Source organism: Glycine max, chromosome 11 (assembly GCF_000004515.6).
Source record: "Glycine max cultivar Williams 82 chromosome 11, Glycine_max_v4.0, whole genome shotgun sequence".
NCBI lineage: Eukaryota > Viridiplantae > Streptophyta > Magnoliopsida > Fabales > Fabaceae > Glycine > Glycine max.
This window is the reverse complement of record NC_038247.2, coordinates 36,239,064-36,263,442: the sequence shown is the minus strand read 5'-3', so window position 1 is coordinate 36,263,442 and position 24,379 is coordinate 36,239,064. Positions and strand designations below refer to the sequence as shown.

Genomic DNA, 24,379 nt, shown 5'->3' with positions numbered 1-24,379 from the left:
TCTTAAAAAAATATTTATATAAAAAACACTTATTTTAAAGTTATTTTTTAAAAATTTAAACAAACGCATCCATTATTTACCCAGTAATCTCATTTTTTTATAACGAATATCAAGCATGAAAAACTAAAGATTCTCAACCCAAAAATTCTCATGAAACTCAAAATTCCTTCCCTATCAAACACCTTAGTAATGAAATATTTTTTGTTATTACAATGTCTTGCAATATGTTCAATCCACCCTTAAAACCTCTTATATTTAGCTACCTCTTATATTTAGAATACTGATGCCTTGTAACCATAAAATTAGTGACTCATCAATTATATATGCGGTTGAATATACATACTCTAGCAGAGCTCTCTCTGTGTTTATGTCTCTCAAGATAATATTAAGGATGAGAAGGGAACATTTGAATAATCCAAATTAGGCATCGGGAGAAGTTTAGTTCAACGATTCAATCGCGCCAAAAGCTGTCAAGATTAGGGGATTGAACATTCAAACTTGCACTTGCAACTCAGACAAAGGACCTCATACAATGTTGAAATTTTGAATTGTCATAACTCCAACTTGAATTTGAGGTCAATTGGCAATCCCACAACTACAAGCAACACAATCTAACATAAGCAGTCAATTGATTTCAAATATCCAATTACAACAAACACAAATCACACAAATTGAAGAAGAATATGTCAAAACTTAATTGAGTAAAACAATATTTAGGTGTCAAAAAGATTTGGCTCAAATGTAAAAAACCACTATTTTTTTCCTGAAAAAAAATTATAAATTAAATCCTCTTGTTATATCAATTTAGTACTACATTGATTTAACATTTTCTCTTTAAGAAAAAAATAAACTCAAAAGGACCAAAATAACATTATACTTAACATAATTTGACTAAAACAAAGTAAAATGTGGGATGGAATCAGTAGAGAACGAGGGAAAGAAAAGCCCATAATCTGTGGATACCATCCCTACGGTTGTCTGGCCGCTGCCCAATTACAACACACACACCATATTCCCAAAAACGCTTCCTTTTGCGAACAAAGGGAAAACCATGGAAATAAGTAGTGGCTCTAATTGGGCTTTCTATGTGTGCACTGAGATTTCAACGATAAAACAAAATCAAAGTATTTCCTCGTACATAATACAAACAGTGCAAAAAAATATAAAAACTACGAGATTGAACAGAAATTGATAACATTGAATAAAAGAAAATAAGGAATGAGGAGAGCAAATATATACCATCACGCTTTTTTTTAGGGTTTCACTTTTTTTTGTTACATTTTAGGGCTTCACTTTAGCGGTTTTTTTTTTCTTTCTTTCTTTCTCTTTTCTTATAAAAATTATTAGAAAGTAGTGTAAATATTTGAATAAATTACACTCGTCATCTCCCGGAGTTTAAAGCTTATTGTACTTACGCTCCCTCTTAATTTCATCCCTATACAAATCTGTTTTGGATTGTGTTACAGTAGCACCCCCCCTAACCTCAAACTCTGGTAGTTCGATTACAGCCCAAAAACATGTGACTTGAACATGCTTTTTAATGATTTTTTTTCTTCTCCAAAATACCCTTACCTTCTTCGTTATCCAATTTACATGTCACTCATGTCCTTCCCCAAAAGATTCTTCATAATTTTTATTATTTTTCCAATTTGGATTTGGCCAAGAATGTTACGAAAGAAGTAAAATTTAATTGAAGGAGATTTCACGTTCGGGAGTCTTAATTTAATTCTCAAAACTTTTACTTTTAGCAGGGTATATTCAATTAAGATTAGATTTTTAAATAATAAAAATAAATTTTGTAGTATTTACTCAAAATTATTAGGATTTTTAAAAAAATTAATAAAATTCGTTAGTATTTAAGTAAGATTTTATACAACTTAAAAGAAGTCTTGTGGTATTTAAAACTATATAAATTTTGATGAATTCGATGAATTTTAATGGATTTTATGAAATTTTTTTAATAGAAAATACATATTAAATAATTTCACCTTCATGAATTTTTTTTCTTTCTTTCTCTTCATGCAAATTGATATGTTTTTTTTCCACACATAATCTTTTGTCTCTCTATTGAAAATGATAAACATTCATATATTTTTTTTTACTTTTTAGATCAATGAACAACATGCCTAGAAAGTGTGATATGAGATATCTTTTCAATTTTAAATTTTGGACATCTTGATCTTGTACTTATACACATAATGAACGTGAACATATATATATATATATATATATATATAAACATGAAAAATATATAGTTCTAATAAATGTGAGAAATTAATTACTCGTATATAAGTACATAAATATATAAATAAGGTTTGAAATAATTATTGAACATATTTTTTGTTTGATGAGATCGTTATTGTGGGAATGACTATAAATATCCATTATATTGGAAAACATTATAGTATATAATTTTATACCATTAACACGATTGATGATTGAAAGAGAATAAACCTGGGTGTCTCTAAATATGTTAGAGAAAATTAACTTATTATGTAGCAGGTTTAGATAAAAAAAAAAATCGTGTAACATGTTTAGAGTTCTTTGCATAAGATAAATTTTATTTAAAATGTTATGTAGACAAAATTCATGAATCTTTATCAATAATTTTAAATTATTTTTTAAAAATTCACGTAGTTTTTTAAAATCTTAAAAATTTATATACCCTTTCAAATCTTATGGATTAACATTTTGTAAATCCAATAAATTATAAACCACAAAATTGTAATCATAAAAGTCTTTAAAAAAAATTAAAAATCATTACATTATAACAATATTTTTTAAAATCCACATAATATTATGCAAAAATAATCTTTTAAAATTCTAATTTAATATAATATCTGATTTTTTTTCCTTCCACACACACAAAAGCAAACCCTGTGTTTTTTTCACAAATCCATGCAAAATCTTTAGAAACTCTAACGCCCCAACCTGTGCACAAGCAAATACCAAAGTCAATTCATAGCCATAAGTCACACCTTGGAACTAAAAATAAGAATTTTATACCCGGAAAGAATGCAAATCCAGGTTGATCTGGAACAACAGTAATTAAGCCGAAAAGCATTGTAACAATTTCATGTTTTTGAACACTGCAATAACATCACTCCTAATAGATCCACAATTTCTGAATCTTCGTGTCCCAAATAGGGCCGGCCATCAGCGTCGCCCAGTGAGACGTTATTGGACCCACGACTAAAGGAGTCCAATTTCTTAAAAAAAATATTTATAGTTTTGTAATTTTTTTTTAAAATTATTCTATATTTTTTTATAAATAAATTAAAGTTACTATTTTATTTATATCTCTTTTTCATTCAAATTAAAATGTGAAATGCGATTAAAATATATCACTTTTTTAGTTAATTTTCCCAACATGTTATGATCATATATTCATGTTGAATGAATTTTCAGTTCTCTAATATATTAACGTATTGAAGGAATACAAACAAAAATTAAAATTATAAAGGAAATAAAATTAAAATTAGTATTAATAAAGAATAAAATATATGTAGGTTTTAATATGAAATGATATGTTGTCAATGATAGATGATAATGATGGAGGTAAAAAAATTTCTGAGAGTTTATTCAATTTCGATAAAATTTGACCGTGAATAAGTTTTAAAAATATAATATCACATTTTAAATCAAATGTTTCCTAATCTTATGAGGGAACAAAATTGGGAGAGTTGAACCTACATTTCGCTCTATCTTTGGGTCATGCCTACTTTATATAGATATTCATGTATATGTACTTTTTGTTAGAAATATAAATTGAATAATAGAAAATAACATACGAGTAAATTAAATAAAAATGTGATATATGTTTTTCATATTTGTTAAAATTATGAATTTACATGCATATTTTTAAATACTTGAATATAAGAGGGTCTTATTTATATTTCGCCATGTACCCATAAAATCTGAGGATCAACCTTGGTATCAAATCTTAGTTATTGCTTCAACTTGCTAATTTTTACACGATCTCGAGTTCGTCCTTGTCCCATGCGTGCAAATTAATAACTCTTAGATCAATTCGAGCAATGCCTTCAAGAATAGCTAATTTCAAGGAGCGACAATGAACATCGATGTACTCAAAATCATTGTCATCAATGTCTTACTAAAGTAAACAACAAGACCTTTCAAGATCTTAACACATCTCCTTGTTGTAGGGGTGAGATATGGTGGTGCGGGAGATGAAAGGGAGACGAAACTAGTGGTGGTTGTGGAAGGGACACAACACAAACGATGAAGGGAAGTCAGAGGGTTGTGGTGGTGGTTGTAAAATGGGTGACAGTGAAGATGGTGGTGGTTGTAGAGGGGGTGCGACAATGAGGGTGGAGGGTTAAGGAAGGGAAACAAAAGAGGAAGAGGAAGTGACAATGAGGGATATGGGATATTGTTAGGGTTAAGTTGAAGGATTTTTTTGACCTTTCACTACTTATTAAATATTAACATAGCCCGTTAACAATGTTAGCTTAGGGAGACTCAATGTAATATTTCAACACAAAGGATGTGAGTCAAAAAGTGGAAAACACAAGAGAATTAAATGTAATTTGCTATAAATATTTTATTAATTAATTGTTGACAACTAATTTATTGATGATGTAAATATTTTATAAATTGATGACTATTTTTTGGGTTAATTATGTTTTTAGTCCCTAAACTTTTTAGGTTTTCACTTTTGGTCCCCGAATAATATTTTGACTAGTCTTGATCCCTAAACTTTTGTCTTGTTAATGTTTTTAGTTCCTATTGTTAAATATTTCAGTTAAATGATGATGCGGTGACAATTTGTTAAGTTAAAAAAAATTTATGTCTTAAAGACGAATCAAGACTAATTATTTTGATTAAATGCAAATGAATGCAAATGATAAAAGTTATGTTTGATATGCTATCAGATCCTGATATGTGTCCGTGCGTTTAAAGTTTCGAGCGATGCATTCATAAGAGAATTTAATATTAAGTTGTGCATTTAAGACTTTCATTTAATATTTTATGTTAGAGATTTTTTTAGGTAGAAAACATTCTCTTTAAGATTTGTCAAAGTCCTGTGAAGAATAAATGAAGTTTACAATCTAAAAGACGTTGATCCTTATCAAAAGACGTGTTTTGTTGTTGCAAACCTGCTATGATGAAAGAAATGACTTTCCTGTTGGAGTACAAGGCACGCTAGCCTATCAACATAGACTTTGCATGAAGAAGTCCAATGGGCTTAAGACTTCATATGAATAACATAGTAAAGAATCCAACCGTTGTGAAATAATGAATACTTGAAGATGCATATTATATATAGAAGCATCTTTGAAGAAACAAGATACAAATCATCTAGGTGAACATATTCTTTCATTTTTTTAAAGCTTTCTATAAATTCTTGTAAAGTTACTAAGCTCTGAAAATACCTTATATACCTCAAGAGAAAAGACTAAAAATGTTGGGTGATACATGCGTCTGTACGGCAATCACATATTTAATCAGTGTGCAAACTTCTAACAAATCTTGTTGATTTGTTTAGAGCCAATAGTGTCTTGAAAGGATAAAGAATACTGGATTTAAGTCAAATTTGAAATAGAGCTTACAAGTGAAAGAACCAAATTGACAAGTGTAGAGGTGTTAACATAATTAAGTGAACTAGAAAAAAAAAATCAGTAATATGTAAAATAAATAAAATACAATTAAAATGAAATTTTCATTTTTCTTGAAACTAACTATAAAAGAGGGATTTGCTGCTATACAAAAATGTAGATGAGGTATCGGTTGGGATCAACATGAAAATTTACAATAATAACACACTCAATTCAATCAACTAAATTAGACTCCCTTAATAACTATTATTTGTTTAGGTAAACTTTTCTAAAAAAAAACTTCTAATAAAATGAAACACATTTCAATAAGTTAAAATTAGATTATACATAAATTAATGAGAAGAAGCTCTCTCATACTTACTCTGATTTTTAACTTCCGTATATGATAGTTTTAGCTTATAAACAAATTTATTATTTTTTTTCTTATTTTGTTCTCCTAAATATACTTTTGCATAAATTTATCCAAATAGTCTTACGAAATCAAGAGTGACTACATCATTCAAATAAAATCATATTCAAACCAGATAACACATCAAAACAAGGCAAGCAATATCATCATCAGATGAATGACAAAAGCCCCTAATCATCCGATGACTGCCAAATTAAAAATAACAACCATAAAACCGAACCTTATTGTACATATGCTCTACCAAATTCATTCAAATAATCATCACCCTAAAACCGAATATAAATAACACCTTACCAATAACAACGAAATGCCTTATTCCATTAGGAAAACCGAAGATATTTATAAAAGAAAATTCTTACCTCGATCAATTTCTTTCGATCTTTTTGAAGCTCATCATTGATCTCACGCTCTTTAATAATTAGTGACTGGTTGCAATCTTCTGAGTCTCTAAGTGACCGTTCCTTTTCCACTACATTTATATGTAAATTAAGCACACCAACCATATTCAGAAATTCATCTTCCATGTGCTTATTCACATCTAATTTCTCTTTAAGTTGTTGATTCTCTAATTCCAGCTTTGGAATGCTTTCTAGTTGTTTTTCAAGCTGAATCACTTTCGCATTGAGTTGTTCATTTTGAACCTGGGGATAGGTAATCAAATGCCAATGAAAATATACTATTCTGATACCAACATTGATGCTTACTTCATTTACAAAGCTTAAAAACAAGTAGCACTGACCTTTAGTTCTTATCCAATGCTGAAACATTATTATTATTTTTTAGCTTCAGAGCCACCTGAAGGGAGCCAATTTGCATTACATTCTGAAAACACAAACAACTTTAGTCAGAAACATCGACCTTTTACAAGCATCTTAATTAAACACACTTATAAACAGATAAAATAAATAGACAAATGAGTGTTTTTGATTAGGAATGTTATTAGGATGGATATATAATCTTAGTTCTTACTTGATTTGGAATTTTGATAGATCATTTTTATTTATAACTGAACCCAATCCAATCAAAGATTAGATAACATATGGCACAAAACTAGCCGCTGCCTCAATTTTTTTTGACAATCTTTACGTTATATTTGATAAAAAAAATAAACTGAAATTAAGGTATATTTCGAAATTCATATTTTAAAACAAGTAATATCAATACCAATATAATACTCCAGTACATCAAAACGTCTAATTAATAATTATTAATTCCATTAAAAGAATAAGTTAAAAAAGAACCAGTTTATTGGGACATGTCAAGTCATATAAATAACCCTAGATTTGATTATAGAATACACAAGCTTCCGTTGAGTTAACCATACATCCAAAGGTACTAATTAATAATTGTTACTAACCTTTCGAACCTCTTCAGTGAATTTTTGTTGTTGTATATCATTAAGTGCTTTATTCTAATTCAATTCCTTCATGATCAGCCCATTCTGCTGGGTAATTTTTTTTTTCAGTGCTTTGCTCTCTTCAAGTTCCTTTGTAATCTTTTCGTTCTCTTTCTTAATACATTCAATGTCACGACTCACTTTAGAGTTCAGAAATTTCATCTGTTTTAATTCTGAAACATATGAAGCTAAGTTTAATTTTTATGGTACAGTAAACATGTAATACAAAATTCCAATGATATTGTATAAGAAACTCAATCCAGAAAAGAAGCTCAAAGATGAAAAGATCATGCCTGAATCATGAAGAAGAGATGAGATACCGATACAACATATAATGCAAAGTAAAATTAAGAAGACAAGTCTTCTGGAATAAATAGCAAATAACAACTGAAGATTACTAACCAAATTATGGTTTAATTCTCATTTTATATTTACTTAAGGTTGAATTAACTACGGTAAAGAAATCGGCACAATAGACATTTGAAAATAGAAAGGAAAAAAAAATCAGTTTATGTGCATAGAACCAAAAACAGTTGTACGGCACAATTAACATAGAACCAAAAACTGTAGTATGGCAATCAGTTTATGACCAAACAGAGCTTACATCCATAATAGGTTATCTTTGACTTGATTAATATTGCAAAAATTTGTCCCATAATTAGCAACCTGTCTCTGGCTCCTAGAAACAGAAATCGAGGAAGAACATACCTACATCAGAAAGAAACAGTATCCAAATAAATTCAAATATTGCAAGAAAATTTCAAAATCTCCAAAGTTTTTCAAAAGATATAACACCTCACAAAACAATAACTTAATACTACTAAATTACTAATGATGACCACTATTTTAGAAAAAAAGATATCATATACCTTTCTGACATTCCTTATCTAGCATAGTTTCCTTCTTAACCATCTCCATAACCATTTTTAACGATTCATTGAGTTCTCTCTTGCAGTCAGCTTTCAAAATATTATTATGCTCCACATCAATAATTTTCTGTTTCTGGCTTTCAATTTCCTACTTTAGGCTCACAAAAGCTATATGTTTTGCTTGCTCATAGACAAACTACTTATTTTTTGGACAAACCAAAGGTATAGCAATTGGCACAATAGACATTTGAAAATGACAGGAAATTTTTTAATATTCAGTTAATGAGTATAGAACCAAAGTATTAAATTATCAACAATGTTTTTTTCACCGCCACTTTTTACATTCACCTCACACTCGTTTCTATCTCTATACAAATCTTCAACACATGTAGAGAAACACTAGTATAACAAATTACAAAAGGAACCGAAATACAAATACTTATGAAATGAACCTTGCATGCAGCATAAAACTGAAACGGAAAAGCCGTAACTCTGAATTAGAAATATATTTAATTAAAGATATTGTTTATTAACTATTTGAATAAAAATATATAAATATAATTATCAAGTTATAATTTTTTTTTAATAGTATATATTTAAAGATTTATATCTTAGAATATTTTTCATCATTTTAAAATAAATTAAAAAAAATATAGATGTAAATAGACATTATACTTTTATTATGTTAATTATCATAATAATTAAGATAAAGCGTCTAATATAAAATTATTTTAAAAAATAATTAAAAAAATATAACATGTATCATTGTCAATTTTGTTAAATATAATATTAAAAATAATAAATTAAATATTATAAAAAGTACAATAATTAAAATAAATAGTATAATATAACAAATGTGTAGGATGAATGACTACATGAATAAATAAATAATAAAACTGTTTTATTTAAAAATGAGAGTAAAGAAATTCAATAAATAATTTAAGGACAGAAAAATAATAGAATATAAAAAAATTAGAAATTAAAAGTTAGTGTTTTAAAAATATAAATATTTTTTATCTATAAAAATTAAAGATAAATATGTAGAGTTTATAATAACTCACATATCATGCTGAATTAAGATTTAATTAAGATTTAAGGGAGTTCAAAAACGAATTCAATTCAATAGAAGCCGAAAAAAATTGAATCGAAAACTGAATATATAAAAAATCAAAATATATTATTAGATATTTCAAATTTGATTTTGAAAATCAATCCAATCTTTTTTTTTAACTGACAATCAATCGAATCTAATTCAAACTAAACTTATAAAATATTATACCAGTCATACCACACATGTCTACATTTTATTCTTATTATAAAATTATCACATAAATTATATTTATTTATAAAAGACATATTTAATTAAAGATATTTTTTAATAACTATTTGAATAAAGATATATAAATATAATTATCAAGTTATAAAAACTTATTTTTAATAGTATGTATTTGAAAATTTATACTACTATTATTATTTTAGTTTATTATAATCATAAAAAAAATATCCATACAATTAAAGTACAGATTCCCACACACCCATGCAAACACACACATGTAAACCTAACTTAGATAAGGGATTCTGGAGAGAGAAAAAAGAAGAAAAAAAGATAAGATATAAAAGAGTTTGAATTAGGTAAGAGATAAAGAAATTTCAATTCATAGTCAAGTCAAAAAGAGATAAAGATAATTTATTCCCAAAGATAAGAGAAACCCCATGAATTATATAGATGACAAGGATAAATTAGTTTATGTAAAAAAGAAGAACGATAAATTAATTTAAATTAGGAGATAAATGAAGGAATTTAAATCAAGATATAAGAGAGGAAGAGAGATCATAGGAGAGAATTTTTTTAGAACGATTTTTTTTTTAATATAAAGTGAAATTAAATGTGAGAGAGTCGAGTTCTTAGTTCTTACGAGCTAATTAACTATTCAAATTTAGAAACATAAAGGATTAGTCATATAATAACTTAAAAAATTGGATATATATTTAAATTATTTTTTATTAGATTATTTTATATCTTACCAATTACTTTAATACTTATTATTTCAAAGAATAACAAATAAAAATATCACCAAACACATGGATTAACGGACGTAAAATAATTCCAACTTAATCCACCATAATGCTCCTACTAGTAATTTAAACATTTTACATCTGTTACGATAATTTTTTAATTGTTAGCCACTACATTAACAAAATAGACAAGAATTAAAAGTGCACTTTTTATGTACTTTTCGTATATTTTAAATTTAAATTAAAATTTTTACCTCAATAACCAACACTAACCTCTATTAAACAAATTATTAAAGTAAAACTCTACGTTAAATTAAAAAATAGTATTAAACGTAACTAAAAAAACCTATGGATAAGTTCTATCATAATAAAATTAATTCTCTTTGCAATACTCTGTGCGAATGGGCCAACTTGTTTGGTTACAAAGTATTATTATATACTTTACAAAAAAAAACATGATTATTTCTCAGTTTTTCCAAAACAAAACAACAGTTTTTACTATAAATTTATTCATCATCGGCAGCATCTTATAAATAATTGGTTTACATCTCATTAGAGCATCCATCCAGTAGTAAAGAGACCGTAAAAAATAAAATGAAAAAGAAAGAAACCGTAAAAATTGTAATATCGTACAACAAATCACTTTGTTGCCTTTAATTAATTAATTTTACATTTGCACAATCTTCATTAAAACATGACATAATAACTTATTAACCCGTGATTCCCTTCGAGCATAAAATGAATTTCCCATATCATTTTATTTAGCATTCTAATGATTTCAAATTTCTTTCAAAATAAGATTAAAAACAAACTAACAGCCGTTAAATTTAGTAAAAGGATTTTTTTTTTACAGAAAATTTAATGCATGTTTAATTTGGCACCGGAGAAGAATTCATTAATTTTTTGGCTAAAACAACTTTGAGTAATTTCTATATTGGATTCAATGTATCATTTCAAAATCAATTTTAATTAAAATTAATTTTACAAATTTTTTTCTCAAAACTCATCCAAACACTTAGTAAAAGGAATTAGTCCTCTCTAAAACACGTGAACCATAAGAGAGTGTGTTTGATTTTATTTTGGAAAATTGATTTATGTCTAAAACTAATTTTAGATTGATTTTATTTATTTATTTTAGGTAGCAAAAGATTTCAAAATTAATTATGGATCCATAATTAATTTTGATTTAAAAACAACTTTAAATAACTTTTACCTTAAATCAGAGAATTTATGCATAATTTTACTCTTAACTTAATTTTAAAATAAAAACATTCAAACATAAATTATATCATTTCAAAATCAATTTTAACCAAAATCAATTTTACAAACATTCATCCAAACATATTTTGCCAACGTTTGATATTATTTATGCCGTTATAAATATAAAAAATAAAAATAAAAAATGCTAATATATTAAAGTACATGTCTTAGAACATGCATTTTGAATACATATGAAGTGTTCTCCATTGCATCCTTCTGCTGATGCGATCAAAGTGATATTAAAATTGAAACCTATCTAAAATGGATTGGACCATGACCATCTGGCAAAATTATTTCGCAAGATTTCAGTTGTTTTTGTTGGAAAATAAACTGATTTAACTTGTGTGAAAATAATACAACAGACAGATTTTTATATCTAACAATAGCCTTAATTGAATCAAGGTGGAGGGACTGTAAAATATAATTTGTACCAAAAAGGCAATTACTCAAAGAAGCATGTTAAAATTAAAAGCCAAATGATATAGTCATATACAAGTTTAACTTCAATGTCTTCTGCCACACAAGATTACAAAGTGCCAAGTGAAATTAAATAGCTTGACATTATCATAAATCACTTAACCTAAAACACAACCGCTAGGTTTGCTGCTCTCCCAATACGGATGCATGCTACCAGGCTGCAATGCATAATTCTCTCGCCAAAACCAACATCAACCTTTCAGAAATACAATCCTTAGTTACACGACAATAATTGAAACAATAACACTAATCATATAAAAAGGTGGGAGTTGTGAATAATGTAAATTAACCACTAAGTTCAAAAGACAAATGCAATACCTAATATACTTATAAACAAACCTTCATGTCATTCCCTTCTTGCGTTTAAGGACTTTCCATTGATTCGATATAAATTGTACTCCTTCTTTCAGAGTTGCTCTTCTTCCTTGTTTATAGTTCCATAACACCGAGGTTAAGTATCGCCCACTAGGATTATGTTCATTTATTTCCAACAAAGCTTCCACCACTGCTTTATATGCCCCTTCACCCAAGTCATTTTTCAACCCATTCAGCTTTTCATCGTCATCTCTAATAATTTCCTGAAATGAAAAATGCACGAAGTCAGATTACAAAGTGCAAGAGTCCATTTTAATATAATTATAGACTAAAATGAATTAAAAACCCTTGTATACATCAAATTGTTGTATTAGAATAATATTTGTCATAAAGCAGTAGAAGAATAATTGGAGGGTGTACTTCTGTTCCTGCTTAAAACAAATGCTAGCAAGCAATACACTCTAATACACTATTTCAAACACACTCCACCATTTGGTCAAATTTATGGGATGCCCACTAAATGATGCGAGTCCTATCCCCTATTGAATGACTGCTATTTATTATTTAGTGGGACTCACATGAATTTTCACCCAATAGTGGAAATGTTAGAAAGATTATGTTATATAGGAACGAAGGCAGGTAATATAATTAATTTTAAGGTGGCATCCTGATTTTCCAAGTATCTCAGGATATGTTAAGAACTGGAGGAATCTGATATCAGTATCCCCCTCTTCATTGATATTATTAATCTGTTACAAGTATCAATGGAGGGATTACTGAGTGCAGCTCTCATTCTCTCTGATGCTGGAAAACAGAAAAAATACAAGGTAGAAGAAAATGCAACTTGGTCGAAGGACCTGTTTCCTCCCACCTAACTTAGGTGGGGCTTGGTTTTTTCATTTTCATTGAAAACAGAAGATAAGACAAAAAGTATTTTCAAAAAGAAGCACAAAATTGAAAACACAAAGGTCGTTTTCTACATTTTCAGATAAAATGAAAACACGATGACACTTACAGTAAAATAATCACTAGCTTTTCTTTTCTTCTTCAAGCCTTTCATCGATCTCCTCACCTCCCCGGAACGCTGGTTATTTCTTAATCTCTTTTCTCTTCTGCAACCTCTCCATCCAGTCCATCTCTGTCACTGGGAACTTCGTCTTGCTTGTCGCCATTGTCTCACAATCTTTCACCCCCTCTAATTTTCATCCCCTTCACTTAAACATGGGTACAAGACAAGAGTTTCGCTCGCATAGTCACATGCGAAGGCGAGTGAGTACAGATCGACTCTAGGCTGATGTTACCACATATTCTCGTATAGGTACCACACAACCACCCCTAAAACGTTTTTGACCAACACTCTCAATGACGAGGATGAAGGCTTCAAGTGAAGTCGGGGTGTGAACCTTGGTGGGTATCCTCGGTTTTTCAACGACAACAAGTAGATGATGGAGATGTAAAAGAGACGTTGAGATGGTGTTTCAATTTGAATCTGTGTTGATATTGTGTTTTGATTTTGATCAAATTTGTTTTGTCCAATAGTTGCTGATAAGGTGTTTGTTGAAATGCTTCAATAAATTTTTCAATATCTTTATATTTTGAAATCAGAAATTAGAAAAAACAAACCAAACACATTTTCTAAATCCTAAAAAATTGAAAATGAAAACTATTTTCAGAAAATGAAAATAGAAAATGTTCACTCAAAGAAAGCCTCACCTTAATATCCCTCACCGATCCTTATCAGCACGGTCTACACTTATGTTCTAGATTATCGGCATGATATTCACTTTATTTCACATTGTATTCTCCTTTATCACCCACCCTCTTCTTGTACAATACACTTAATAGGGATATATCAATAAAATACAAGTTAAATACTCGCCTCCCATATTTTACAAGCACCATCATTTGCATATTTGAACATAACATTTTTTTTGCAATTTTATTTTATACTTCAAGCCTTCCAGGCTTACAAATTTACACAGAGAAAATTCAATTCCGGGGGTGGAAATGAGCCAGGCTAGGCAAGGCTTGGCCAATTTACCAGACTTGAGTGTTTTTAGAAAGGCCTGACCTGGCCCTTTAAAACAGACTGGCCTGGCTTAAAAGGTTATTTAAAAATTTGAAACATCAAAATTGGCTGCTATTCTTAGTTGCCAGGTCATGCTTTCTCCAATTAAGATATATTCACCTATGACTCTTCTAAGTTCTAATCAGCACAAACCTTCCTCTACTCCATTAAACATCAGACCCTAAGGGTGCATTCTTGGGTTTCAGTGGGGAAGGGAGGGGAGAGCAATTTTTTATTTTTAATTAAAAGAGTCATGTAATGTTTATAATAATAGATAAAAGATTAGAACATTAAGTTTATGCCAATTCAATAATTTATTTTCTCATTTTAAAAAATTATCAATTTAGAGAATATGTATTAAAAAAACTGCACTCCACTCACCCTCCAAAACCCAACTTCCAAACATACCCTGAAGTGAAAGGATCAATATAAAGAATACCCTTAGATGACACCAGGTGAAACTACGAAAGTATTACAGGTTCAGAAAGACAAATAGTATTCTAATCCAGAGAATGGAGATTGTCAAAACATTTATTCTCATTAAGAGACAACAAAGATAAATAACAGAGAGAACCAAGTTTGATTGAGAGTGACAAGCAATGAAGCACATAGACTTCAGAATAATTTCAGGAGACCTATAAATATGTTTAACATAGACACACCTTTTCTTTTCCTTCAACCATGATAACTTTGAATGGATGCCAATCTGGGTCCTTTAGATATTCTTCCCACAATGAACACAGCTCTGAAGCTCTCTCTTCAGCATCCTCCTCATTATATCTTTGCTTCATTGCTTCAAGGAATGGTCTAGTATCAAGTTCCCCCATTCTCTTCAAACGAATATTTCCATGAGATTGTAACTCTTTAATGGCCTACAAGCGAGAGAAAAAGATTACTTATAAATCTTGAAAGCAATATTGGACAGTTAAAAAGTCCGAGAAAGCTTTAAAATTGCAACAAAAAAAAAATCAGTGCATAACACCCATGATAAAAGTAATGAAAATATAAGCAGAGAATATCCATACAATCATAGTTAGGACTCGTCTGGATAATCAAATGAACCATTAAAAACATTTTGATTTTATTCAAGTCACTTTGCTACCTTGCTATGAATCATAAAAAGGAATGCTCTATAAAAATGTAAATTTATAACTTAATAACTTATGAGACCTTCATATAACACTTTAAATGGGCAAGTAAAATCATCATAAAAAAACACTACCAGCCCTTCACCCAAGTGAAAGAATAGTTACACTCGACTCAACCTCATTGAGATGCTCTAGCAAATTAATTTGAATAATTAGGAGGAATAAATATTTGAAGAAAAACGCTTACATCAACCAATGCCTGTCGAGCTTCCTGCAGCTCATCATTACTCTCGCGCTCTTTAATGATTAGTGTTTGGTTCAATGCATCTAAGTCTTGAAGTGACTGCTCCTTGTCTCTTAAATCCTTTTGTAGTGTATCTACCTTGTTCAGAATTTCAGCATCTTCGTCATCTTCCATGTGCTTCAACACACTTAATGAACCTTTTAATTGCTGAATCTCCAACTCCAGCTCTTGTTTCACATCAAGTTGTTTTTGAAGCTGAATGATTTTAGCATGGAGTTGTTCTTTTTGCCTCTGTATAAAATATAAATAGCATTAATACTTTATACTATGCCATTCTGGTGCTGATGAGGACACTTTTGGTTATTAACAAAGCAAAAAATAGGTAACACACCTTTTGATCTTCAGCCAGTTTCATAACATTTTCATCAGCTTTCATTTGCTCTAAAGCAGCCATCTGAAGAGAGCTATTTTTCGATGCATTCTGCAAAACCAATAAATGCCAGCAGTGTTAAACAAAACCTCCACAAGCTTCATAAGCAGATTATTATTTTAAATGATTTTAAAGACACAGAAAAAACAGATTATGTAAAAAAATAAATTGATTTACAGTCATTAAGCAAAATCCTTAATGAGAGTAAACAGAATCATGGAAAAACAGAAAACCCATGGCATGAAATTCTTTGGCATACAACTCTAGAATAGATTGATCACTCTTGTCCAATTGTTTCTTCTCACTCCCCCAAAAACAGAAAACCCATGACCATGTTTTGTATTCATGACCTTCAACAGCATACACCTCAAACAGAAACCAGATTCATCAAATTCCCAGTGTTATAAGAATTCATTATCCACAAATTCAATGGAAAATAATTTTTCAACCAACCATTTCATGATCATCCACCCTAATAAATAAAAATGGGAAAACGATTGATCTTGGTAGCAAACTCCTTCCTTGAAAGCACTAAAACATCTATATATCAACCATAATAATCAATCAACCTAAAACAATAAATATTATTTCTTCAATCTTAATTTCACAGGAATTTCAATCATAGTATAATACAGGAAATGCAGCAAAAAAAGAAAAGCACTATACCTCCTCAATTTCCTCTGCCAACTTTTTCCTTTCACTTTCGTTATGTGCTTCGCGTTTTTCCAATTCAACTTTCCGCAACTCAAGCTCATTTTTGTGAGATTCCAGTTGCAATTTGAGCTTTTCATGGTCAGTAAAAATCCTTTGGAAGTGATCCCTGGCACTTAACTGTATTTTCTGTATCTCTGAAGACAAGGAATCATACCATAAAACAATGTGGTTACAACAGATCGCCAGCATTTTAAAATAATAGTCAATTATTAAGATACAAAATTGAATTACAACACAATATTCTTAAGAAAATAATTTAGCAATTGCAAATCCTACAGTGCCAACCACTGCAACGATTCAATCAATAAATGGCAATTTGGTCCTAAGGCTCAATAAAAATAGATACCTTCATTATAAGCTTGAATGAGTTGATCTTTATCCTTCATAACAAGGTTCATTTTGTCTGTAGTCTCGTGGCATCTCACTTCTATCTCTTTTAAGTGCTTATTTTTTACCTGAATAATGTTAGTTAAATTCGAGACAAGCTTATCTTGCCTTCGAGCTTCTTCTTCCATAAGCTCAGATATGGTTTTGACATCGCCCATCCTTCGCAGATGTTCTCCATAGATACTATTGATCTTGTAGTCATCTGCCCGGGCAACCCATGCATAAAGGCCAGACTTCAGCCCAGAATTAGTAAACCAATCCTTTTTTCCATGATGATCTAATTCATATGCTCTTTCAAATGCCAATGCATTATGTAAGCCTGGCCAGTTTTTATTGAATTCCACAAGAGCAGTTCCAGAGTGGCCACGGAAATTCCACAAAGGATTGACTCGAAATGGATTGAAACCCCTGCTTCTGTACTCATCCCTCAGCCTGGAACCGCTCTCACCAACACAGCGTCCATCTTCTGTCCGTCTAGTTGGAATATTAACTACAACTCCAATCCAAGGCCACACAAACTGATCATTAGAATTAACAGAAGGATCACTTTCATCTTCAGGTTTTGAATCATTTGATGGAACATCTACATTCATGAGATCCTTTTCCAAATATTTCAGTAAAGCCAAATGATTAGCCTTGTCTCTTGCTTTTCTCTTTTGGGAACTACTCTGACCCACCCCAGAAGCATGTTGAAGGAGCTCCTTGTATAAATAATCCCGTTTTCTCTTTTTAGGGCAGTAGGGACAAGTGAAAGTCTCATCCGATGTTTTCACATCCTGGCTTCCACTTTTCAGTTCTTCATAGGATTTATCTTCATACTCACTAATTTCAGATTCACTAATATCAGTATCCTCATCAGAGCTGCTGTGAGCCATTACAGTTCCTGCAAGGCTTATTATTATTATAATTATTACATCACCTGAAAGACAAATGTAGTGTTAGAACTGACTGTTGTTCTGTTGCAGTGCAGACAAATTTCATTAAGTATTGCATTCAGAGCCAGGGAAAAGCACTAAACTTGAACAGAAATTTTATTACAATCACTTCATCTAATCTAATCCTCCAGCACTAGAAAAATAAGAAATTATAAGGTTCCTACAAATGTGAAACTGGAACTGCACACTATTAAACAGATCAAGCATGAACATATACAGCCTGCTGGAACCACCGCAAATAAAGAAATAAATACAGTGTAATAAAAACAACACAAATAGCATTACAAACAAAACCGTTCAGATTAGCAAGCTGCACCAACTTTCCCACACTCAAAAAGGGGCATACAATATCCATATTCAGCAGCATTAAAACGGTTACAGTAGCCACAAAGTTCCACATCAACCAAGGATCGATTATAAACACCGTCTCCTCTCAACCCACCGAGGTGTGGACAAAACCGTGATGGTCCACCGAGCACTTAAGCTGACAATACAAAACCGTGATGGTCCACTGAGCACTTAAGCTGACAATACCTTGAATATAGGAACCTAATGATGTCAGCGAACTTGAAGTTGGAACAGAAACATTGATCACAGACAGTCCCAATTTCTTAGACATGCATGCATTAATCAGCAAACAACACATCAATCACTGTAAAAATTCAAAACAGCCGACAAATCAACGCCTCTAGCACCACAAAAATCAGTAAGTAAGCCCTGATTCTGTTTTCCCCTCTTCTCACTCTTAACACTACGTCCCACTAGTCCCGCATTGACCAAACCCCAATGTAGTTCAAAACAGCATTCAATCAAAACATTACACAGAGCTTTGGAAGAAAAAAAAAACATTTACCGCTAAAAATTAAGCAAACTCAAATATGCACCGATAACAGTGGAAAGTATGAGAAAGACATGCACGAGGGGAATCCAAGTATAGAGGAAAAACTAATGACAAATAGGGTAAAAATGCGAGAGAGAATTTGACCTTTGAAAAAGGGAAGTTCCTTAAAAAATATTTTCCCATTTTCCCCTCTATTCACTCTAACAACATATTACAGAGAGCTCTGGAAGAAAAGAAAGAAAAAACACATATCACTAACCAAATATGCACCGATGATAACAATGAAAAAGTATGAGAAAAACACATGCATGAGAAGAATTGAATGCAGAGAGAAATTGACCTGAGAAAAAGTGGAAGTTCCTTCAAAAATGGATCTAGTGTGTGAGACCTAAGATAAAGAAAAGGAATCAAATGAAGTGAAAATAATCGTAAATTCTGAATTTGGGGTTTTGTATTGTATTGAGTGATTATTGACTCTCAATTCTCAACTCAACAGTATTAGTATTAGTCAGTACTCACTCATTCACTGCTGACTTGGGCTTCGTGCTGCTATTGGTTCTTCAGATTATCCATTTCGCCACGCGCACCTATGACACGTGTGCGAGTTTGGGACTTCGAGTTGCTCATGTAACTAGATGACGTGGAGATTTTTCATTGGAGCGTGGATAGCATGGCCCTATGCGCGAGTGCGTTCGTACGTGAAAGGAAACAAAGTGCACTCTGCACAAAATGCGTTACAATTGTCGTTGCCGTTCCCCCAACACAAGCCAAATTAGTTATGTTTTTTTTTTTTTTTTGTTGATAAAAGTAAATGTTTTTTTTTATATAACAGTTACTAATTGTTTAGATAGGTCATTAAAGAAGAAGAATATCAGTATACTTTCATGTTATAATTACCTATTTCATACTGTAATATTTTATTTCGAGTGAATTTCACTAATTTTTTTTAACAAATCTTATTGTATACAATTTTATTTAATTTTTTGAAGTTTACAACAATTTCATTAGAAAAATATATGGCATAATGATTTTCAAATAATAAAAAGGATTAGTTTAATATATAAAAGATGTTAATGTGATATTTTTTAAACAATTAAAATAATTCATGTAAAGGTAAAAAAAAGAAAAATATCATAAGAAATTTGACAAAATCACAGAGTGTTAGTGTATTAACTTTTTTTTCTTTGTATTATAGTTAATTTTGTGTAATAAAATTATTTAAAATACAAATAACTATACAATTTTGTCATGAGGTTTATGATTTTTCACATCAAAATTCTATGTGATGAAAAATCAGCCTTTTGTATTAATTTTTTAGACTGTTTATTGTATGATTATAAATACATTATAAGAAACGAATAATAATAATAATAATAATAAAATATTTAGTATATTAAAAATTAACATTTATTCAATATTCATTTTTAAATAATTTAAATATAAGAAAAAAGGTTATACCGGTAAAAAATTTTACACACTCATCCAATCACAACCCATCATATATGGAAAGTTTTTTTACTTCTCAAATAATTATCTTAAACTTTTACGCACATTAAAATCTTTAAATATTTAATAAAATATATTGAATACTTTAATATCATAAAATAATAAACCATTTGCTTTTCAATGAAAAGGATGATAGCAAGTATTATGATAAATCCTTTATTTTGTAATAAAATGGTATTTTAAGTTAAAAATATTAGTAATTGTTTTAAAAAAGATTAAAATATATTTGATAATGTATATTAATGTTTTCAAAATTCAAAAGTACTTGTTATAAAATTCATTTCAAAATAAATATATACCAAATAAATTATTAAATAATATTTTTATATGTAAATATTAATTATTAGGACTAATATTAATAGAAAAAATTAAAATAAATAAGAAAAAAATCAAGGTTGTGACATTTTCCAGGAAAGTAAAATATAAAAACATTTAATGAGAATCCAAAAAATAATTAATATTTTCTCTTCAGGTAATAAAATAGTTAAAATATAAGTAATTATGAAAAAATTTCAGGTGTTTTATATTTTTTTAAAAAATTAATAAAATCAAGCTTTCACTTTAAAAAAATATTAATTCTGCGGTGAGCGTGGATCGAACACGCGACCTTCAGATCTTCAGTCTGACGCTCTCCCAACTGAGCTATCCCCGCAATTAACATTAAAACTAAATATAAAAGTATATTATTATAAGTACAACAATAATATTTAACAGGAAAAAATTATACTAAACCGCCGTCTGTGGGGATCGAACCCACGACCACGTGGTTAAAAGCCACGCGCTCTACCACTGAGCTAAGACGGCTTATTATTTTATAAATGAAAAACATTATATTTGTAGTTAAACACAGGCAGAAATTTTATTTACATGCATAAATACTAACGATGCTCGGTGTACTCGCGATAGCCTTTAGTGAAATATTTCAGCTTTGGAAATATAATTGGACTATAACTATTGAAGCTGATAAGCCTGTAAATTGATCCATTATGTTTCTAGTTCAATTATTTTTTTTCTTCATTTATTTTGTGAAACAATAACAATTGAATCACAAATAGACTGGTTGAATTTTAGATCATCTTATATTAACATGATAAATATTATGGCGAAGAAAGACATCAAAGCTAAAGTAGATGACTTTTTTGTTTTGGAATGGAAAGTAGGATGGCTTAATTATATCTTTTGTGGATACAAAAACGTTTTTTAACCAAAATGCTTTTAGCTATGTTATTTAAGGTGTGCTTGGATATAATTTAATTAAAGATTATTTATTTAATATAGGGGTATCAAATAAGAGTCTATTTATAAATTTATTGAAATAAGTTAAAAGCAATACTTATTTTGATAAGTATCTATATGAAATCAACTGAAATATTTTTTTAAAAAAAAATATATTAAACTTATAAATTATTTTCATAAATTTAAATATACTTTTATAAAGTTTTCTAAATTCCCTTAAATAAGAGGTGTATCCTCCCTTATTCTTTTTCTATTTATCTCTCTTGTTTCACTCATAGACTACCAAAAATAAAGTATTAGTAACAAAATTTAGTGACAAAAATAACTTTTTCGTTACTAGTATTAGACCCCACCAAAAAAATTAGTGATGAATTTCGAAAAATTACATGTGAATTGTTTCGTCACTGATATTAATTTTTCTTGTAGTTTCAAAAAATTGGGTATACCTTATCATTACTCTATCTTATTTTATCAAATAACATTAGTACGCTTTCATAATTTCTAACTAGATTTTAAACTATTATATTTTTAAATAAAAACTAATTAATATTACTACTACTAATTTAATTAATAAATTTTTAAAAAATTGAATAATTTTGTAAACACCCTTTTGAAAAAGAATGATTGGGATTAAATTAGTAATTTAAAATTTTATTATATGACTTACAACAATTATAATAATAATAACTATTATTATTATATGATGTATAACAATATTTAAAATTTGAATAAAATAAAATGAAAGATGTCATAAAATTAATAAACCATTTATCACCGTAGGAGGCATAACACTTACCTCGTATCAAGTTAGCACCACCCGAATCGGAGTTGTTGTAAGTTCAAAGGTCTTTTCGAACATCTCGCACTTTCTTTTGTGATGTTCCCTCACAAACCCCTTATGTAACCTCATCTTATCACCATGTATCTTTCTTGTCTTGATTATCTTCTATTTCGTCTTTCTATAAAAGTAGGTTTTGATCCGTGTGAAATATGGGATAAACAGGATTTGTGTATATTTATTTGAATCTTTTTTTTTATTTAACTGTGAAAAATGATTATAGACGTCCACTAAAGAATATGACACTCATTATTTGATTTTTTTAAAATTTAACTTATGATAAAAAAAATTATCTTAATTGTGATTTGTTTTTGTTTAGTGCAACTAAATAATTGAACAATATTCACTAAAAATATATTTGAAATATATAAAACCAAAACAAAATTAATATATTTGACATGGTATTTAACCTGTGGATAAATATACATAAAATTGATACATTTATTATTTTTTCATGTGATTAAGATATTAATCTTAAGTATGAAAACAAACATAGGGAATTGTAAAAAATTATGATAAATTTTACTTGATTTTATTTTTATAACAATTTGACGCCACAATTTCATCTTAAAATGTGATTATCTTTATTTAATAAAAAATGAACTATTGAGCAACATATATTAAAAATATGTTTAAAATATACAAAATCAACATAATTAGTATATAAGCATAATATTTAATCTGTATTATTCATCTAATATGTTTTGTCCAAATGTAAAAATAAGCATAGCACTTGCTAAAGAGTAAAAAAATTTAATTAAATTTTATTTATTTTTATATCCAATTGACTCCACATTTTTATGTTGATTTTTTTAACATAATTTACGTAGGTTAATAGAACAAGAAGTTAATATAGAAGTAGAACAAAAGGGTGAGAGACTGTACTGAAACCCAAGTGAATAAAAAAAGATAAATATTTTCATAAAAGCAATGAACTATAGTACTTAGCCAACCAATGTTATTCATCCGAGGTGTTTTGTCTAAGTGTAAAAATAGGCATGGCACTTGGCAAAGAGTAACAAATTTTAATTGAATTTTTTTTATATCCCATTGACTCCACATTTTTATGTTGAAGTTTTTTGTAAAAAAATTTTTTGAAACATAATTTACATAGGATAAGAGAACAAAAAATTAATATAGAAGTAGAACAAAAGGGTGAGAAACCACTTTTTATGTTCTAAATTTTTCTTCTTTCCTTTTTTAATTCTGTCCTATTATTTTGTGACTATTTATTTTTTCTTTAAAAGAAATTTGAGCACAAACCCACAATATAGTCTTATCACATTGCAAAAGCATCCGTCACGTAAAGGTTTGTAACAGTTTAACCGCAAAAACCATAACTAGGATAACCACGAGGGTTTTTTTTATTCTTCTCTGTTTTGAGTTTTTCTTTCCATGTGAAATCAATTAAATTGGGAGAGTTCAAGATTTGATAATAGTGAGTACTAAAAGATGTATGCATATCCTTCTTTTTTTTATCAATATAAATTTAAATTGTAACTTCTTAAACAAAAATCTTATTTTCTTTTTACCTTTGTGCTTGCAATTTTGATGAACAATTGTTCCAAAATCTTTTATTCTTTATTTTATTTTTCCTGTAAAAGCTTTCGTTTAATCAACCCTTTTCTTCTTTTTGTTTTTAGATACTCCAAAGGAAATCATTAATTTTTAATACTGTTAAGTTTAAAATGTTACCTATTTTTTTTAAACCTAATTTAAGATTTATATTAAAGGATTAATACAAAGACTATAAAACAAATGAGTTTAAAAT

General features: G+C 29.0%; 1 protein-coding gene and 3 non-coding genes across 8 annotated transcripts; all 4 read right to left on the bottom strand.

Annotated features, from left to right (window-relative positions):
• Positions 1 to 904: 904 nt before the first annotated feature.
• LOC112998431 (small nucleolar RNA snoR143) lies at positions 905 to 1,070 on the bottom strand. The gene has a single exon (XR_003263532.1). It is a non-coding gene; the product is annotated as a small nucleolar RNA snoR143 (small nucleolar RNA).
• A 10,901-nt stretch (positions 1,071 to 11,971) lies between these two features.
• Positions 11,972 to 19,519, bottom strand: LOC100812353 (protein INVOLVED IN DE NOVO 2). 5 transcript variants are annotated; one of them, XM_006591277.3, is made up of 8 exons: positions 19,369 to 19,519; positions 17,212 to 18,171; positions 16,818 to 16,999; positions 16,113 to 16,202; positions 15,725 to 16,012; positions 15,052 to 15,261; positions 12,325 to 12,584; positions 11,972 to 12,202 (listed from the first exon to the last, which is right to left on the bottom strand). In XM_006591277.3, exons 2-7 carry the CDS (start codon positions 18,125 to 18,127, stop codon positions 12,348 to 12,350), a joined length of 1,923 nt encoding a protein of 640 aa, XP_006591340.1. In that variant the 5' UTR covers positions 18,128 to 18,171; positions 19,369 to 19,519; the 3' UTR covers positions 11,972 to 12,202; positions 12,325 to 12,347. The 5 variants fall into 5 exon arrangements, with proteins under 5 accessions (XP_006591340.1, XP_006591339.1, XP_014619703.1 ...); XM_006591276.3 differs by having other exon boundaries at positions 12,346 to 12,584; XM_014764217.3 differs by adding an exon at positions 19,173 to 19,251 and having other exon boundaries at positions 11,972 to 12,584; positions 19,369 to 19,498.
• Positions 19,520 to 21,113: 1,594 nt separating this feature from the next.
• Positions 21,114 to 21,186, bottom strand: TRNAF-GAA (transfer RNA phenylalanine (anticodon GAA)). Its single transcript has one exon. It is a non-coding gene; the product is annotated as a tRNA-Phe (tRNA).
• An 80-nt stretch (positions 21,187 to 21,266) lies between these two features.
• Positions 21,267 to 21,338, bottom strand: TRNAK-UUU (transfer RNA lysine (anticodon UUU)). Its single transcript has one exon. It is a non-coding gene; the product is annotated as a tRNA-Lys (tRNA).
• Positions 21,339 to 24,379: the final 3,041 nt, after the last annotated feature.

Coding starts and splice junctions, on each gene's coding strand:
- LOC100812353 (XM_014764216.2), bottom strand. CDS start 18,127: ATGGCTCACAGCAGCTCTGATGAGGATACTGATATTAGTGAATCTGAA. Junction 17,000..17,211: donor CATTCAAGCTTATAATGAAG/GTATCTATTTTT, acceptor CCTTGTCTTCAG/AGATACAGAAAATACAGTTA. Junction 15,262..15,724: donor CTCGACAGGCATTGGTTGAT/GTAAGCGTTTTT, acceptor TCTCGCTTGTAG/GCCATTAAAGAGTTACAATC.